This window comes from Anomaloglossus baeobatrachus, chromosome 5 (assembly GCF_048569485.1).
Source record: "Anomaloglossus baeobatrachus isolate aAnoBae1 chromosome 5, aAnoBae1.hap1, whole genome shotgun sequence".
Classification (NCBI taxonomy): Eukaryota; Metazoa; Chordata; class Amphibia; order Anura; family Aromobatidae; genus Anomaloglossus; species Anomaloglossus baeobatrachus.
Window position 1 is genome coordinate 262,311,316 of NC_134357.1, and position 13,578 is coordinate 262,324,893.

General features: G+C 51.5%; 1 protein-coding gene across 1 annotated transcript in view; it reads left to right on the forward strand.

Annotated features, from left to right (window-relative positions):
- The window catches only part of RNF20 (ring finger protein 20), a 140,687-nt gene that overhangs the window by 100,422 nt on the left and 26,687 nt on the right, over positions 1–13,578 (forward strand). Inside the window, exons 11-13 of the mRNA XM_075349378.1 lie at positions 9,429–9,564; positions 10,197–10,318; positions 10,390–10,724. Coding sequence (XP_075205493.1) covers positions 9,429–9,564; positions 10,197–10,318; positions 10,390–10,724 — 593 coding nt within the window. The remainder of the gene's footprint in view (positions 1–9,428; positions 9,565–10,196; positions 10,319–10,389; positions 10,725–13,578) is intronic.

Here is a 13,578-nt window from a genome sequence, read left to right on the forward strand (position 1 = left end):
CGAAGTTGCAGTTTTTCCGCTGATATATTGTCTGTGACTATGACTGACATCTTACAGACTTTGCACCCCAAGCAGACCGTGGGCAATATGGTTGCAATGACCCTGGCCGCCCTGATTTGGAGCATCTCAAGGCGCCAGAGTGATTCCAGGCATCCCAGAGAGCAGGCATCCGACACGGTCGACAGTCCCAGATGGCCTAAGCGGGCTCGCTGGGATTAGCCCTCGACTCCATCACTGGTCAAGGTCCCAGCTGGAGTACTCTCTGTACGTTGAGGCAGACGTAGCTGTTCAGGACTCTGATCCTGAGACCGCTCTCAATCCGGATACACCGGATGGTGACGCTATAGTGAATAATCTTATTGCGTCCATCAACGAAAGGTTGGGTATTTCTCCCTCAACTCCTCCAGTGGAGGGGTCAGCTTCACAGCAAGAGAAATCTCTATTTCAGTATCTCAAGTGTATATTGAGTACTTGTTTAGCACTCTGACTCCAGAGAAGCAGTCCAGAAACGACACGCTTATCACGATAAGCGTTTCTCCGACCGTATTAATGAGACACGTGTCGCTCCCCCCTGACGTGGTCAAGCGCTAGACCCAGTATCCAAATGTGGATCCCCCAATCTCCATGCTTGCAGCTAGATCTATAGTTGTAGTGGTGGATAGGACTTCACTTCAAAATGCCATTGACAGGCAGATTGGCCTCTGGTTGCAATCTGTCTATGAAGCTATCGGCAGGTCGGTTGCTCCGGCAGTCGCAGCCGTGAAGGCACTCCAAGCTATTTCAGCTAGTATTGCGCAGGGGGTCGCTGTCACAGGTACTCTCGGTCCCAGCAGCGTCTTTAACTCGCAATGTCGGCATGGCGAATCATGCTGTTATTGCTGTCCGAGACTCTACGAGCCGGACGTCAGTGGCATCCGCCAACTCCGTGTTTTTACGCAGAGGCTAGTAGTTGAGAGATTGGAACAGAGGCTGCTTCCAACGAAGTGCTTAACCAGGTTGCCTTTATCTAGTGATAGTCTGTTGGTAAGGGTTGAATGAAATCATTCAACTATCCAAGACGACTCAAAAAGCCCAGAAGGGCATAGATTCCTAGCGGGCTCAATCACGCCCGGGGAAGGCAGCCGGAGGACCCGCTACCAAAGTGTTTTTCCTCATAATTTTCAGCCCTCTCACTCCGCAACCGCGGGGGGGCAGACTCCCCCGCTTTTGCGGCATTTACCTACCGCAGGTCAAGGGCCTGTGAGTGAGAGTCAGTTTGTTTTCAAACTACCGCACCGACCGAGCCGAGGCTCTTCTGCAGGCGGAAAGAGCGGTAATCCCTGTTCCTCTTCAGGAACCAGATACGCATTTTGCTCCGACCTGGTCGTGGTGCCAAAATAGGACGGCTCCTTCCGTCCCGTTCTGGCATTTATACTGCTTAACAAGCACGTGAAAACCAGGCGGTTCCGGATGGCATCACTCCGCTCCGTCATTGCTTCTCTGTCTCAAGGAGTTTTCCTAGCATCAATAGACATCAGGATGCTTATCTACACGTGCCGATTGCTCCGAGGCACCGGCGTTGGCTACGATTCGTTATTAAAGACGAGAATATTTCGTTTCGTAGCCATACCCTTTGGCTGGCGACAGCCCCACGGGTGTTCACCAAGTTCGTGGCAGCAGAGGGAGCAGTCCCGCGCTCTCACGGTCACTCTGTGATCCTTTACTTGGGCAATCTACTGGTCAAGGCACTCTCCTTTAGAAGCATGCCAACACAACCTGAACATGGCGCTGGACCCTTCCCAGAGTTTCGGGTGGGTCTTCAACTTTTCAAGGTTGAACCCAATCGCTGGCATCTCCTGGAGAGTTTTCACACTCTCTCAGCGATAGTGAAGCTTCCGCTGGACAAACAGCGTTCACTACAGACGAGGGGGCAGTCTCTCCTTCAAGGAGGCGCCTCATCCAGAGGCGAGCTTTTTTCTCGCAGTTTCATCTGCGTCCGCCTCAATAGCACATTCTTCGCTTATGGGAGGGAAGTCGATGTCCCTACACAGGAACGTGTCACTTTTCCAGACGGTCAAAGACCGTCTTCAGAGGAGTCCACTCTTCAACTCAGTGGTCTGGAGCTCTGGGCAGTGTATCTTGCACTGCAAGCCTTCCTGCAGTGGCTGGAATGCAAATAGATCCGAATTCAGTCGGACTATCCACAGCGGTGGCATACACCAACCACCAAGGCGGACTACGCAGTCGACAAGCCTCCCAAGAGGTCCGGCGGATTCTGCTATGGGTAGAAGACAGAGCATACACCATATCAGCTGTTCATATCCCGGGCGTACAACACTAGGAAGCAGACTTCCTCAGTCGCCAGGGCGTGGACGCAGGGGAATGGGCTCTGCACCCGTTTGTTTTCAAGAAATCTGTAGCCGCAGGATGAAGACGGACGTCGACGTCATGGCTTCTCGGCAACAACAAGGTCCCGATTTTCATGACGCGGTCTTACGATCAAAGAGCTCTGGCGACAGGCGCCTTGGCTCAGGATTGGTCACAGTTCCAGCTACCGATTGCTGCCACACCATCCTCGTCGCCCCAAACTGGCCGGGGAGGTCGTGGTACCGAGATCTGTGGCACCTCACCGTCGGTCGACCGTGAGCACGACGTCATTGCCACCATGAGACGGGCTAGCCAGCCGCGGTCTGCCAAGATCTACCACAACTCGTGGAAGATATTCTTATCTTAGTGTTCTGCTCAGGGAGTGTCTCCCTGGCCATCGGCATTGCCTACTTTGCCTTCCCTCCTGCAATCTGGTTGGGAAAGAGGTTGGTCGCTCGGCTCCCTTTAAGGGCAAGTCTCGGCACTATCCGTGTTCTTTTCAGAAGCGTCTAGCACGTCTTCCTAAGGTGCGCACGTTACTACAGGGGGTTTGTCATATTGTGCCCCCGTACAAGCGGCCGTTAGATCCATGGGATCTGAACAGGGTACTAGTTGCTCTCCAGAAGCCGCCTTTCGAGCCTCTGAGGGAAGTTTCCCTTTCGCGCCTGTCACAGAAAGTGGCCTTTCTGGTTGCGATCACGTCGCTTCGGCGAGTGTCTGAGCTGGCGGCTCTGTCATTCAAGGCTCCCTTCCTAGTATTCCACCAGGACAAGGTGGTGCTGCGCCCCATTCAGGAGTTTCTCCCTAAGGTTGTATCCGCGTTTCTTCTTAATCAGGATATATCCTTACCTTCCTTTTGTTCTCATCCGGTTCTCCGGTATGAAAAGGATTTACAGTTGTTAGTTCTGGGGAGAGCACTCAGAATCTACATTTCTCGCACGGCGCCCATGCGCCGCTCTGATGCATTTTTTGTCCTTGTCGCTGGTACGCGCAAGGGGTTGCAGGTTTCTAAAGCCACCATGGCTCGATGGATCAAAGAACCAATTCTTGAAGACTACCGTTCTGCGGGGCTTCCGGTTCCTTCAGGGCTGAAGGCCCATTCTACCAGAGCCGTAGGTGCGTCCTGGGCATTACGACACCAGGCTACGGCTCAACAGGTGTGCCAGGCAGCTACCTGGTCGAGCCTGCACATTTTTTCACCAAACATTATCAGGTGCATACCTATGCTTCGGCGGACGCCAGCCTAGGTAGAAGAGCCCTGCAGGCGGCAGTGGCTTCCCCATAGGGGAGGGCTGTCTTGCAGCTCTAACATGAGGTATTTCTTTACCCACCCAGGGACAGCTTTTGGACGTCCCAATCGTCTGGGTCTCCCAATAGAGCGCTGAAGAAGAAGGGAATTTTGTTACTTACCGTAAATTCCTTTTCTTCTAGCTCTTATTGGGAGACCCAGCACCCGCCCTGTTGTCCTTCGGGATTTTTTTGTTGTTTGCGGGTACACATGTTGTTCATGTTGAACGGTTTCTCAGTTCTCCGATGTTACTCGGAGTTAATTTGTTTAAACCAGTTATTGGCTTTCCCCCTTCTTGCTTTGGCACTAAAACTGGAGAACCCGTGATGTCACGGGGGGGTATAGCCAGAAGGGGAGGGGCCTTGCACTTTTTAGTGTAGTGCTTTGTGTGGCCTCCGGAGGGCAGTAGCTATACCCCAATCGTCTGGGTCTCCCAATAAGAGCTAGAAGAAAAGGAATTTACGGTAAGTAACAAAATTCCCTTCTTTCATCCTATGCCATGTCTGCCATGCTGGAGGCTTCTCACCGCACTGCGGTGACCTCGGCTAATTCTCTCGCTTTCCGCAGGATCTTGTGGCTTCGAGAGTGGAAGGCAGACGCTTCTTCAAAGAAGTACCTTGCTGGGCTCCCATTTGCTGGGCCCAGGCTGTTCGGTGAACAACTGGATGAAATTATTCAGGAAGCTACTGGCGGGAAGAGTACTTCCATGCCACAAACCAAAACCAAACATGTCCAGGGCAGGAACCAGTCGAGGTTTCGTTCCTTTCGTTCCTCCAACTGGTCGTCCTCTAAGCCCTCGGTCTTGTCCTCTAGCTCAGCCAAGGACTAAAAACCCAACTGGCGCACGAAGCCGCGTCCTAGACCGCAGGAGCTGCTGCCACTAAGGCAGCCTCCTCTTGACTATCTGGCCCCGCCAGCAACGTCCTTGGTCGGTGGCAGGCTCTCCCACTTGGCGACGTGTGGTTTCAACACGTCTCCGATCAGTGGGTGCGGGATATCATCTCCCACGGCTACAGCATAGAATTCTACCCAGCCCGCCAAACAGATTTTTTTCTGTCAACTCCCCCCTGCTCCAAGGCCGCCGCCTTCTCACAGGCCGTGGCATCCTTGCAGGCCAACGGAGTAATTGTACCGGTTCCCGCCTGGGAACGGTTCAGAGGTTTCTACTCAAATCTCTTCCTAGTCCCCGAAAGGGACGGTTCCTTCCGGCCCATCCTGGATCTCAAGCTTCTCAACAAGCATGTTCAGGTGCGGCATTTTCGCATGGAGTCTCTGCGATCAGTCATTGCCTCAATGACCCAGGGAGATTTCCTAGCATCCATCGACATCAGAGATGCCTATCTGCATGTACCAATTGCAGTTTCACACCAGCGTTGGCTATGTTTTGCAATCGGAGAGGAACATTTCCAATTAGTGGCTCTTCCCTTTGGGTTAGCCACGGCCCCTCGAGTATTCACCAAGGTCATGGCAGCAGTGGTTGCGGTTCTGCACCTCCAGGGGTTGGCAGTGATCCCTTTTCCTGGTCGGCCTTCTAGTCAAGGCTTCATCCAGTGCAGACTGTCAGCGGAGTGCCTCGCTCGCTCTCGCCACTCTAGTCCAATTCGGGTGGCTTGTCATTCTGCCCAAGTCCACTCTGACTCCGACCCAGAAGCTCACGTACCTAGGGATGCAATTCGAGACTCTGCCGGCACTGTGAAGCTGCCCTTAGTCAAACAGCAGTCCCTCCACTGGCGGTGCGCTCTTTGCTGAGGCCCCGCCGTCATTCCATCAGGCACCTAATGCAGGTGCTGGGTCAGATGGTGGTGTCAATGGAAGCGGTTCCCTTTGCCCAGTTCCATCTGCGTCCTCTGCAGCTGGACATTCTCCGCTGTTGGGACAAGCGGACTTCCTCCTTGCACAGATTAGTGGCTCTGTCGCCACAGACCAGGGGCTCCCTTCAGTGGTGGCTTCGGCCCCTCTCTCTTCAGGGACGCTCCTTCCTGGCCCCGTCCTGGGTGTTCCTCACCACGGATGCCAGTCTATCCGGCTGGGGAGCAGTATATCTCCACCACAGAGCGCAGTGCACTTGGACTCCGTCCGAATCAGCCGTCTCGATCAATGTGCTGGAAATCAGAGCTGTCCTTCTAGCTCTCTTAGCCTTTCACCACCTGTTTGGCGGGCAAGCACATTCGAGTCCAGTCAGACAACGCGACAGCGGTTGCCTACATCGACCACCAGGGCGGGACACTCACCGCCTGGCAATGTTGGAGGTTCAACGCATCCTTCAGTGGACGGAGGACTCCAAGTCCACCATATCCGCAGTCCACATCCCAGGCGTGGAAAGCTGGGAGGCAGATTATCTCAGCCGTCATACCGTGGACAGCGGCAAGTGGACTCTGCATTCGGCAGTGTTTCGCTCACTCTGCCGCAAGTGGGGCACTCCGGAAGTGGATCTTCGCTCCAACGATCCTCAGGCCTTTGCAGCGGACGCGCTGGTTCAAGATTGGTCCCAGTTTCGTCTGTCTTACGTGTTTCCCCCTCTAGTTCTTGCCCAGAGTCCTGCGCAGGATCAGAATGGAGGGCCGTCGGGTCATTGTCATTGCTCCAGACTGGCCCAGGCGAGCTTGGTACCCAGACCTGCTCCATCTGTCCGTAGAGGCGCCGTGGCATCTCCCGGACCGTCCAGACCATCTCTCACAAGGTCCATTTTTCCGCCAGAATTCTGCGGCTCTCAGATTGACGGCGTGGTTCTTGAGTCCTGGATCTTGACGACTTCTGGTATCCCTCCTGAAGTCATCTCCACTATGACTCGGGCTCGGAAGTCTTCCTCGGCCAAAATCTATCACAGGACTTGGAGAATTTTCCTTTCCTGGTGTCGCTCTTCCGGCCATGCTCCTTGGCCTTTTTCCTTGCCGACCCTCCTGTCCTTTCTACAGTCCGGTCTGCAGCTAGGACATTCCCTCAAGGGACAGGTCTCGGCTCTGTCAGTGTTGTTCCAGCGGCGTATCGCCCGGCTAGCTCAGGTGCGCACCTTCATGCAGGGCGCATCTCACATCACTCCGCCTTACCGGCGGCCTTTGGATCCCTGGGACCTTAATCTGGTCCTCACGGCTTTGCAGAAACCCCCTTTGAGCCTCTTAGGGAGGTTTCTTTGTCTCGTCTTTCACAGAAAGTGATCTTTCTAGTGGCCATAACTTCCCTCAGGAGAGTCTCTGATTTGGCTGCGCTCTCTTCGGAGTCACCTTTTTTGGTTTTTCATCAAGACAAGGTGGTTCTCCGTCCGACTCCGGACTTTCTCCCTAAGGTGGTTTCTCCTTTCCACCTTAACCAGGACATTTCCCTGCCTTCCTTTTGTCCGGCTCCTGTTCATCGCTTTGAAAAAGCGTTGCATACTCTGGATCTGGTGCGGGCGCTCCGGATCTATGTGTCTCGCACCGCTGTTCTTAGGCGGTGCACCTCTCTTTTTCTGCTGACCACAGGTCGGCGTAAGGGCCTCTCGGCTTCTAAGCCGACCTTAGCTCGTTGGATTAGGTCGGCCATTTCCAATGCCTACCAGTGTACTCAAGTGCCTCCCCCGCCGGGGATCCAGGCACACTCGACCAGAGCTGTCGGTGCCTCTTGGGCTTTCAGGCACCAGGCTACGGCTCAGCAGGTCTGTCAGGCTGCCACTTGGACTAGTCTGCATACCTTTTCGAAGCACTACCAAGTGCATGCTCATGCTTCGGCAGATGCGAGCTTGGGCAGACGCATCCTTCAGGCGGCTGTCGCCCATTTGTGATGTTAGGTTTTGTTTACTTCTCAGTTTTCTGTTTATTCCCACCCATGGACTGCTTTGAGACGTCCCAATGTCTGGGTCTCCCATAGGAACGATAAAGAAAAAGAGAATTTTGTTTACTTACCGTAAATTCTTTTTCTTATAGTTCCGTATTGGGAGACCCAGCACCCTCCCTGTTGCCTGTTGGCAGTTTCTCGTTCCGCGTGTTATCACCGGCTGTTGTTGTAGACAGAGGCTCCGGTTGTTCCGGTTCTTGCTCTATCTCTACTTGTGGGTGGCTATTCTCCTTCAGCTTTTGCACTAAACTGGCTATATTTGGTTATCCAGGGGGTGTATATGCTAAGAGGGAGGAGCTACACTTTTTAGTGTAGTACTTTGTGTGTCCTCCGGAGGCAGAAGCTATACACCCAATGTCTGGGTCTCCCAATACGGAACTATAAGAAAAAGAATTTACGGTAAGTAAACAAAATTCTCTTTATTAAAGACAGACAGACAGACGTTGACACCAGGACACTATGGGTTCCATTTCATCACTTCCAAGAATCCTTGTTCTTCTTCCTGTGATCTTAATGACATTGGTGCCTTCAATGCTGAGAAATACAAGTAGATATTTGTCCACAATGTAATTCCATCAGGGAGGTGTTTTGCTCCAAACTTATTGGGCAGCAGGACAACGACCCCAAACATATGGGGTCGTATGTCTTTCAACATAAAGAAGAACGAGGAGCACTGGAAGTGTTGATATGGCCCTTACAGAGCCCTGAGCTCAATATCGAGGATGTAGGATTACATGAAAAGACAGAAGAATTTGCACAAGTCTACATTTACAGAATATCTGAGGTTAGTTCTCCAAGATGGTTGGAGTAACCTACCTGCTGAGTGTCTTCAAAAAGTAAATACGAGAGTATTTAAAAGCATTTCTGTTCTGAAGACAAAGGGCTGTCACACCAAATATTGATGTGATTTTAGATTTTACCTTTTTGTTCATTCATTTTACATTTTGATTTTGAAAATGCTAAAAATAAAATAGCACCTCTGTTCAAGTATTCTTACTTTCCAGCATTTTTTCCACACCTGCCTAAAAGTTTTGCATATTACTGTATTCACGAGGGCGTAAATTACTTCCATAAGGAATCTTTATGGTTTCTAGAGTTGGAGAGCAGCTCATGTTTTTTCCTAGCAGCATATGGCAGTCATCTAAGGTTATGTGCCCACAGGGAAAGTGTCCTGCGGTTATATCTGCAGGACGTTCCGCAGGAGCTCCCAGAAATCCGCAGCACAACCTTGTCTGTTTCAATGCTGCGGTTGTACTGCGGAATGTCCTGCGGATATGGTGCGGGCATTCTGCATTGAGGATACAGTACCATGGCTTCAACACTGCATCCTCAATGCAGAACAAGTGCTGGAGTGATCAGGGTGTTCACACTTACCTTCATCACACAGCACTTCACTCTCCGGCTGTATCTGCACTGTGCAGGAGAAGGTGGGCGGGCCTGAACTAGCTCTGGCTGTCACATGACCAAAGCTCGTGCAGGCCTCACCCACCTCCTCCTTCCTGTACCTGGCTCCATTGCGCTCCTGAGCACCGGACGGAGAAAGTGACTCGGGTGTCTTCTATCAAGGCAGGTAAGTATGGGACCCTGCGGAGAAATCTGCAGGAATAATTCACATGCTGCAGATTTTTACGCAGAGAAATCCACATTATTTCCGCTGCGGAAAAAAACGCAGCATGGGCACAGCAGTCCCCAAATGCCATAGAAATGGCTGGGGACTCACTGTACTGCGGAAGTTTGAAAAATCCGCGGAATTTCCGCGAACAAATCGCAAATTCCGCAAATTTTCCTCAGCGTGGTCACATAGCCTAAGAGTCAGTAGTGGCCCTGCAGCCTTCATTATAGGAAATCTATATGTACTGCGTGTCTTCCATTTTAATGTTTGGGTTAACAACTTCACCTCTTTCCCCTAATTTTGTCTGTTCTGCTTGTCTCTATGTCACTTGTTATTAATACTGAGGTCTTTTTCTTTATGAATCTCTTCCAGAGGGATGAGGTGTCCCTTCAGAAGAAAGTGCGTACAGAGGTTATACAGCTGGAAGACACACTTGCTCAAGTAAGGAAGGAGTACGAGATGCTGAGGATTGAGTTTGAACAGACTCTGGCTGCCAATGAACAGGCTGGTAAGTGTGCCATGTACTTAGCAGGTGCTGGTGACATAGCTTGGATACGCCGTCAGTGTATGGCTGATATCCGACCTATGTGGCCACTGCTGATCGCTAGGCTCACTTGGACTTCTTTGAGGGCTGCATGGTTGTCCTTTTAAAGTCTGTATGTGGCCACTGGAAAAGGCTGTATACAATCAACTCAAGATGAAATGGCAGTGGACTCTGTGGCTATGTGCACACGTTGCGTTTTTTGTTGTGTGTGTGGTTTTTTTTTTTTTGCCTAGTTTTTTTTTTCTTTCTTTTTTCCTTAAAGATTTTGTTGCTGAAAAAAGAAGCAACATGTCAATTGTTTCTGTGTGTTTTTTTTTTTTTTTTTTTCTGCATTTCTATAATCCCCTGCACGCTTTATCACTACGGGGGATTATATCGCAGTACTTTACCTCACATACCGTGCATACAGCATGGTGTATGAGGCTCTCCATAGCTCAGTAACCTGGGGTCGTAATGGTAACGACAGAGGGTTACCATGGCACCGATCGGATCCCTGTGATTGCATTACAGGGACCAGATCGCAATGTAGAAGTGATTCCTCTTCCTGCCTCCTGAATGCTACTCCTTTTAAAGTGTTTTATTGTTTGTTTTGGTAGGCCCTATTAATCGGGAGATGAGACATTTAATAAGCAGTCTACAGAACCACAACCACCAGTTAAAGGGTGAGGTGCTACGGTACAAGAGGCGTCTCCGAGAAATCCAGGGAGATATCAACAAGGTAAGTGAGCGAGGATGACCAGTAAGGATTGCGAAAGCATGAACAGTATGGCAGTACCCTCTGTCTTTTAGATGCGTTCTCGAAGTAGTAGTGGCCTCTTCCTGCTACCCTCGCAGTCCAGCGTGGAGGAGCCCAAAGAAGAAACGGTTGAAATAAAGACTGAGCCTGAAGAAAGTGCCACTCCAACACCAGCGTCATCCCAGCCAGAGCCTGCCGTAAAGCGAGAGGAGGAGGATGTACCAGCACAGTCTCAGCCGAGAGATAGACGAGACAGGGAAAAAGAAAGGGAAAGGGATCGAGGGAGAGACAAAGACAGGGGAGACGGCTCTAAAGAGAAGTCAAAACATGAACCAGATACCAAACGCAAAGATGCCGAGAGTGTCAAACAGATGAAGGCCGAACTGAAGTGAGTGCGCTATACATTCTTGTCTGTTTCCATAATATTGTATGTGACGTATATATCTAACACATCATATCAAATGGCAATAATATTGCATTTCTTCCTCTGTACCCCTATTACTGCTCCTGGGAGTGGATAAAATAAGCTTAGAAAAAAGAAGCCTCTGAGGCAATCTCCTTTACATGTATAAATACATGTGTGATCAATACAAAGAACTGGCACATACTTTATTCCTTCTAAAGACCTTCTGAAGGAATGAAAGGGGATGTTTATTACGTGTGTAGGAAAGGAGAGTCCAGTATCTAAATGGGAAAGAGTTCTTTACTGTTAAGGGAGCTTTACACGCTGCGACATTGCTACCGATATATCATCGGGTTCACGTCGTTAGTGACGCACATCCGGCGCCGGTAGTGACATCGCAGCGTGTGACACCAAGGAGCGACTATCAACGATCAAAAAATCGTTTAAAAACTGTGATCGTTGACATGTCATTCATTTCCTTAATATCGCTGCTGCCACAGGTACGATGTTGTTCGTCGGTCCTGCAGCAGCACACATCGCTGTGTATGACACCGCAGGAACGAGGAACATCTCCTTACCTGCCTCCACCGGCAATGAGGAAGCAAGGAGGTGGGCAGGATGTTATGTCCCGCTCATCTCCGCCCCTCCGCTTCTATTGACCGGCCGCTTAGTGACGTCGCTATGACGCCGAACGCACCTCCCCCTTGAGGGAGAGAGGGATTGTTCGGCAGTCACAGCGACGTCGCTGACAAGGTATGTGCGTGTGACGCTGCCGTAGTAATAATGTTCGCTACGGCAGCGAGCACCAAATGTCGCACTTACGACGGGGGCGGGTGCTATCGCGCTCGGCATCGCTAGCAAACGCTAGCGATGTTGCAGCGTGTAAAGTTTGCTTTACAGCAGTCAGGCTGTGGAATAAATAATCTATAAGATTTGTTGAGAAAGGTTGATCTTTATGGACCTGTCTTTTCTTTGTCGCTCCATTGGGAGACCCAGACAATTGGGTGTATAGCTTCTGCCTCCGGAGGCCACACAAAGTATTACACTTAAAAGTGTAAAGCCCCTCCCCTTCTGCTTATACACCCCCCGTGCATCACGGGCTCCTCAGTTTTTATGCTTTGTGCGAAGGAGGCTGACATCCACGCATAGCTCCTCATCTTAGTCAGCAGCAGCTGCTGACTATGTCGGATGGAAGAAAAGAGGGCCCATAACAGGGCCCCCAGCATGCTCCCTTCTCACCCCACTCTGGTCGGCGGTGTTGTTAAGGTTGAGGTACCCATTGCGGGTACATAGGCAGGAGCCACATGCTGTTTTCCTTCCCCATCCCTTAAGGGCTCTGGGTGAAGTGGGATCACTGCTGGGTGTGTTAGTGCGCCGGGGACTACCGCGCCGACCGCGCTTATTTGCCGGCCGCGCTTATAACTTTAGTCCCCGGCTTTTGCGGCCTAGTATCGCATATTCCCGCCCCCAGGCCTGCCAGTCAGGGGAAGGGCGGGACGCTGCACAGGACGTCAGCGCTGAGGGCTGGAGCATACTTTGTATCCTCCCCCCCCCCTCACTCAGCACAGTGGGGCACCAGATTCCCGCACTTTCTAGGGCACTCCCACGGCCCCCTCCTCCCCACAGAACGCCGGCAGCCATTCCTGTCAGCACTTCTGACGCTGGAGAGGAGAGACAACACGGCTCTGGGAGGCCCAGGCAGGGAATCTGGTGATCACACAACCGCTTTGAGCGGTCGGTAAGCAGCACCTGAGGTGCTGGCCCCACTGAGTGCCGAAGTGTACATATATATATATGCTTATATGCTATACATTTACACTGTACGGTCGCACTGTTGATTTTTGGCTATATACCCTCCTGGATTGTACTCTGAGGAGACAACAGCATGTCGTCCGCAAAAAGCAAGGGTGCCAAAGCACAGGCTTACTTTGCAACCTGTACCTCATGTGCGGCTATACTACCAGCAGGTTCCACCGACCCTCATTGTGTGCAATGCTCGGCCCCTGTGGCACTTGCTCAGCCGGAGCCTCTGCTACTGGTGGCCCAGGTGGAACCACCTGCTACCACTGTCCAGGTGACAGGGACGGAGTTTGCAGTATTTGCTGACAAACTGTCTGAGAGTATGGATAAATGGTCTGCTAAGATACTAGAAGCCTTACAGTCCAGACCGGTGACTCAGGCCCCGGGCACTGTTGAATCATTGACCCCAGGCCCCCCTCAGTTGGAGCAGCAAAGTGCTCCTGGGGTGACCGATAGGTCCCAGGGTGAGGTCTCTGACACGGACCGCAGTCCCAGGCCGCCTAAGCGGGCTCGCTGGGAAATTCCCTCGACTTCATCACACTGTTCAGGGTCTCAGCAGGAGGACTCTCTGGATGATGAAGCGGAGGTAGCAGATCAGGATTCTGATCCTGAGGCCGCTCTCAACCTAGATACACCTGAAGGTGACGCCATAGTGAATGACCTTATAGCGACCATCAATCAGGTGTTGGATATTTCTCCCCCAGCTCCTCCAATTGAGGAGTCAGCTTCTCAGCAGGAGAAATTCCGTTTCAGGTTTCCCAAGCGTACAATGAGTACGTTTCTGGATCACTCTGACTTCAGAGAGGCAGTCCAGAAACACCGAGCTTGTCCAGATAAGCGTTTTTCCAAACGCCTTAAGGATACACGTTATCCCTTCCCCCCTGACGTTGTCAAGGGCTGGGCTCAGTGTCCCAAGGTGGATCCTCCAGTCTCCAGACTGGCGGCTAGATCCATAGTTGCAGTGGAAGATGGGGCTTCACTCAAAGATGCCACTGACAGACAGATGGAGCTCTGGTTGAAATCCATCTATGAAGCTATC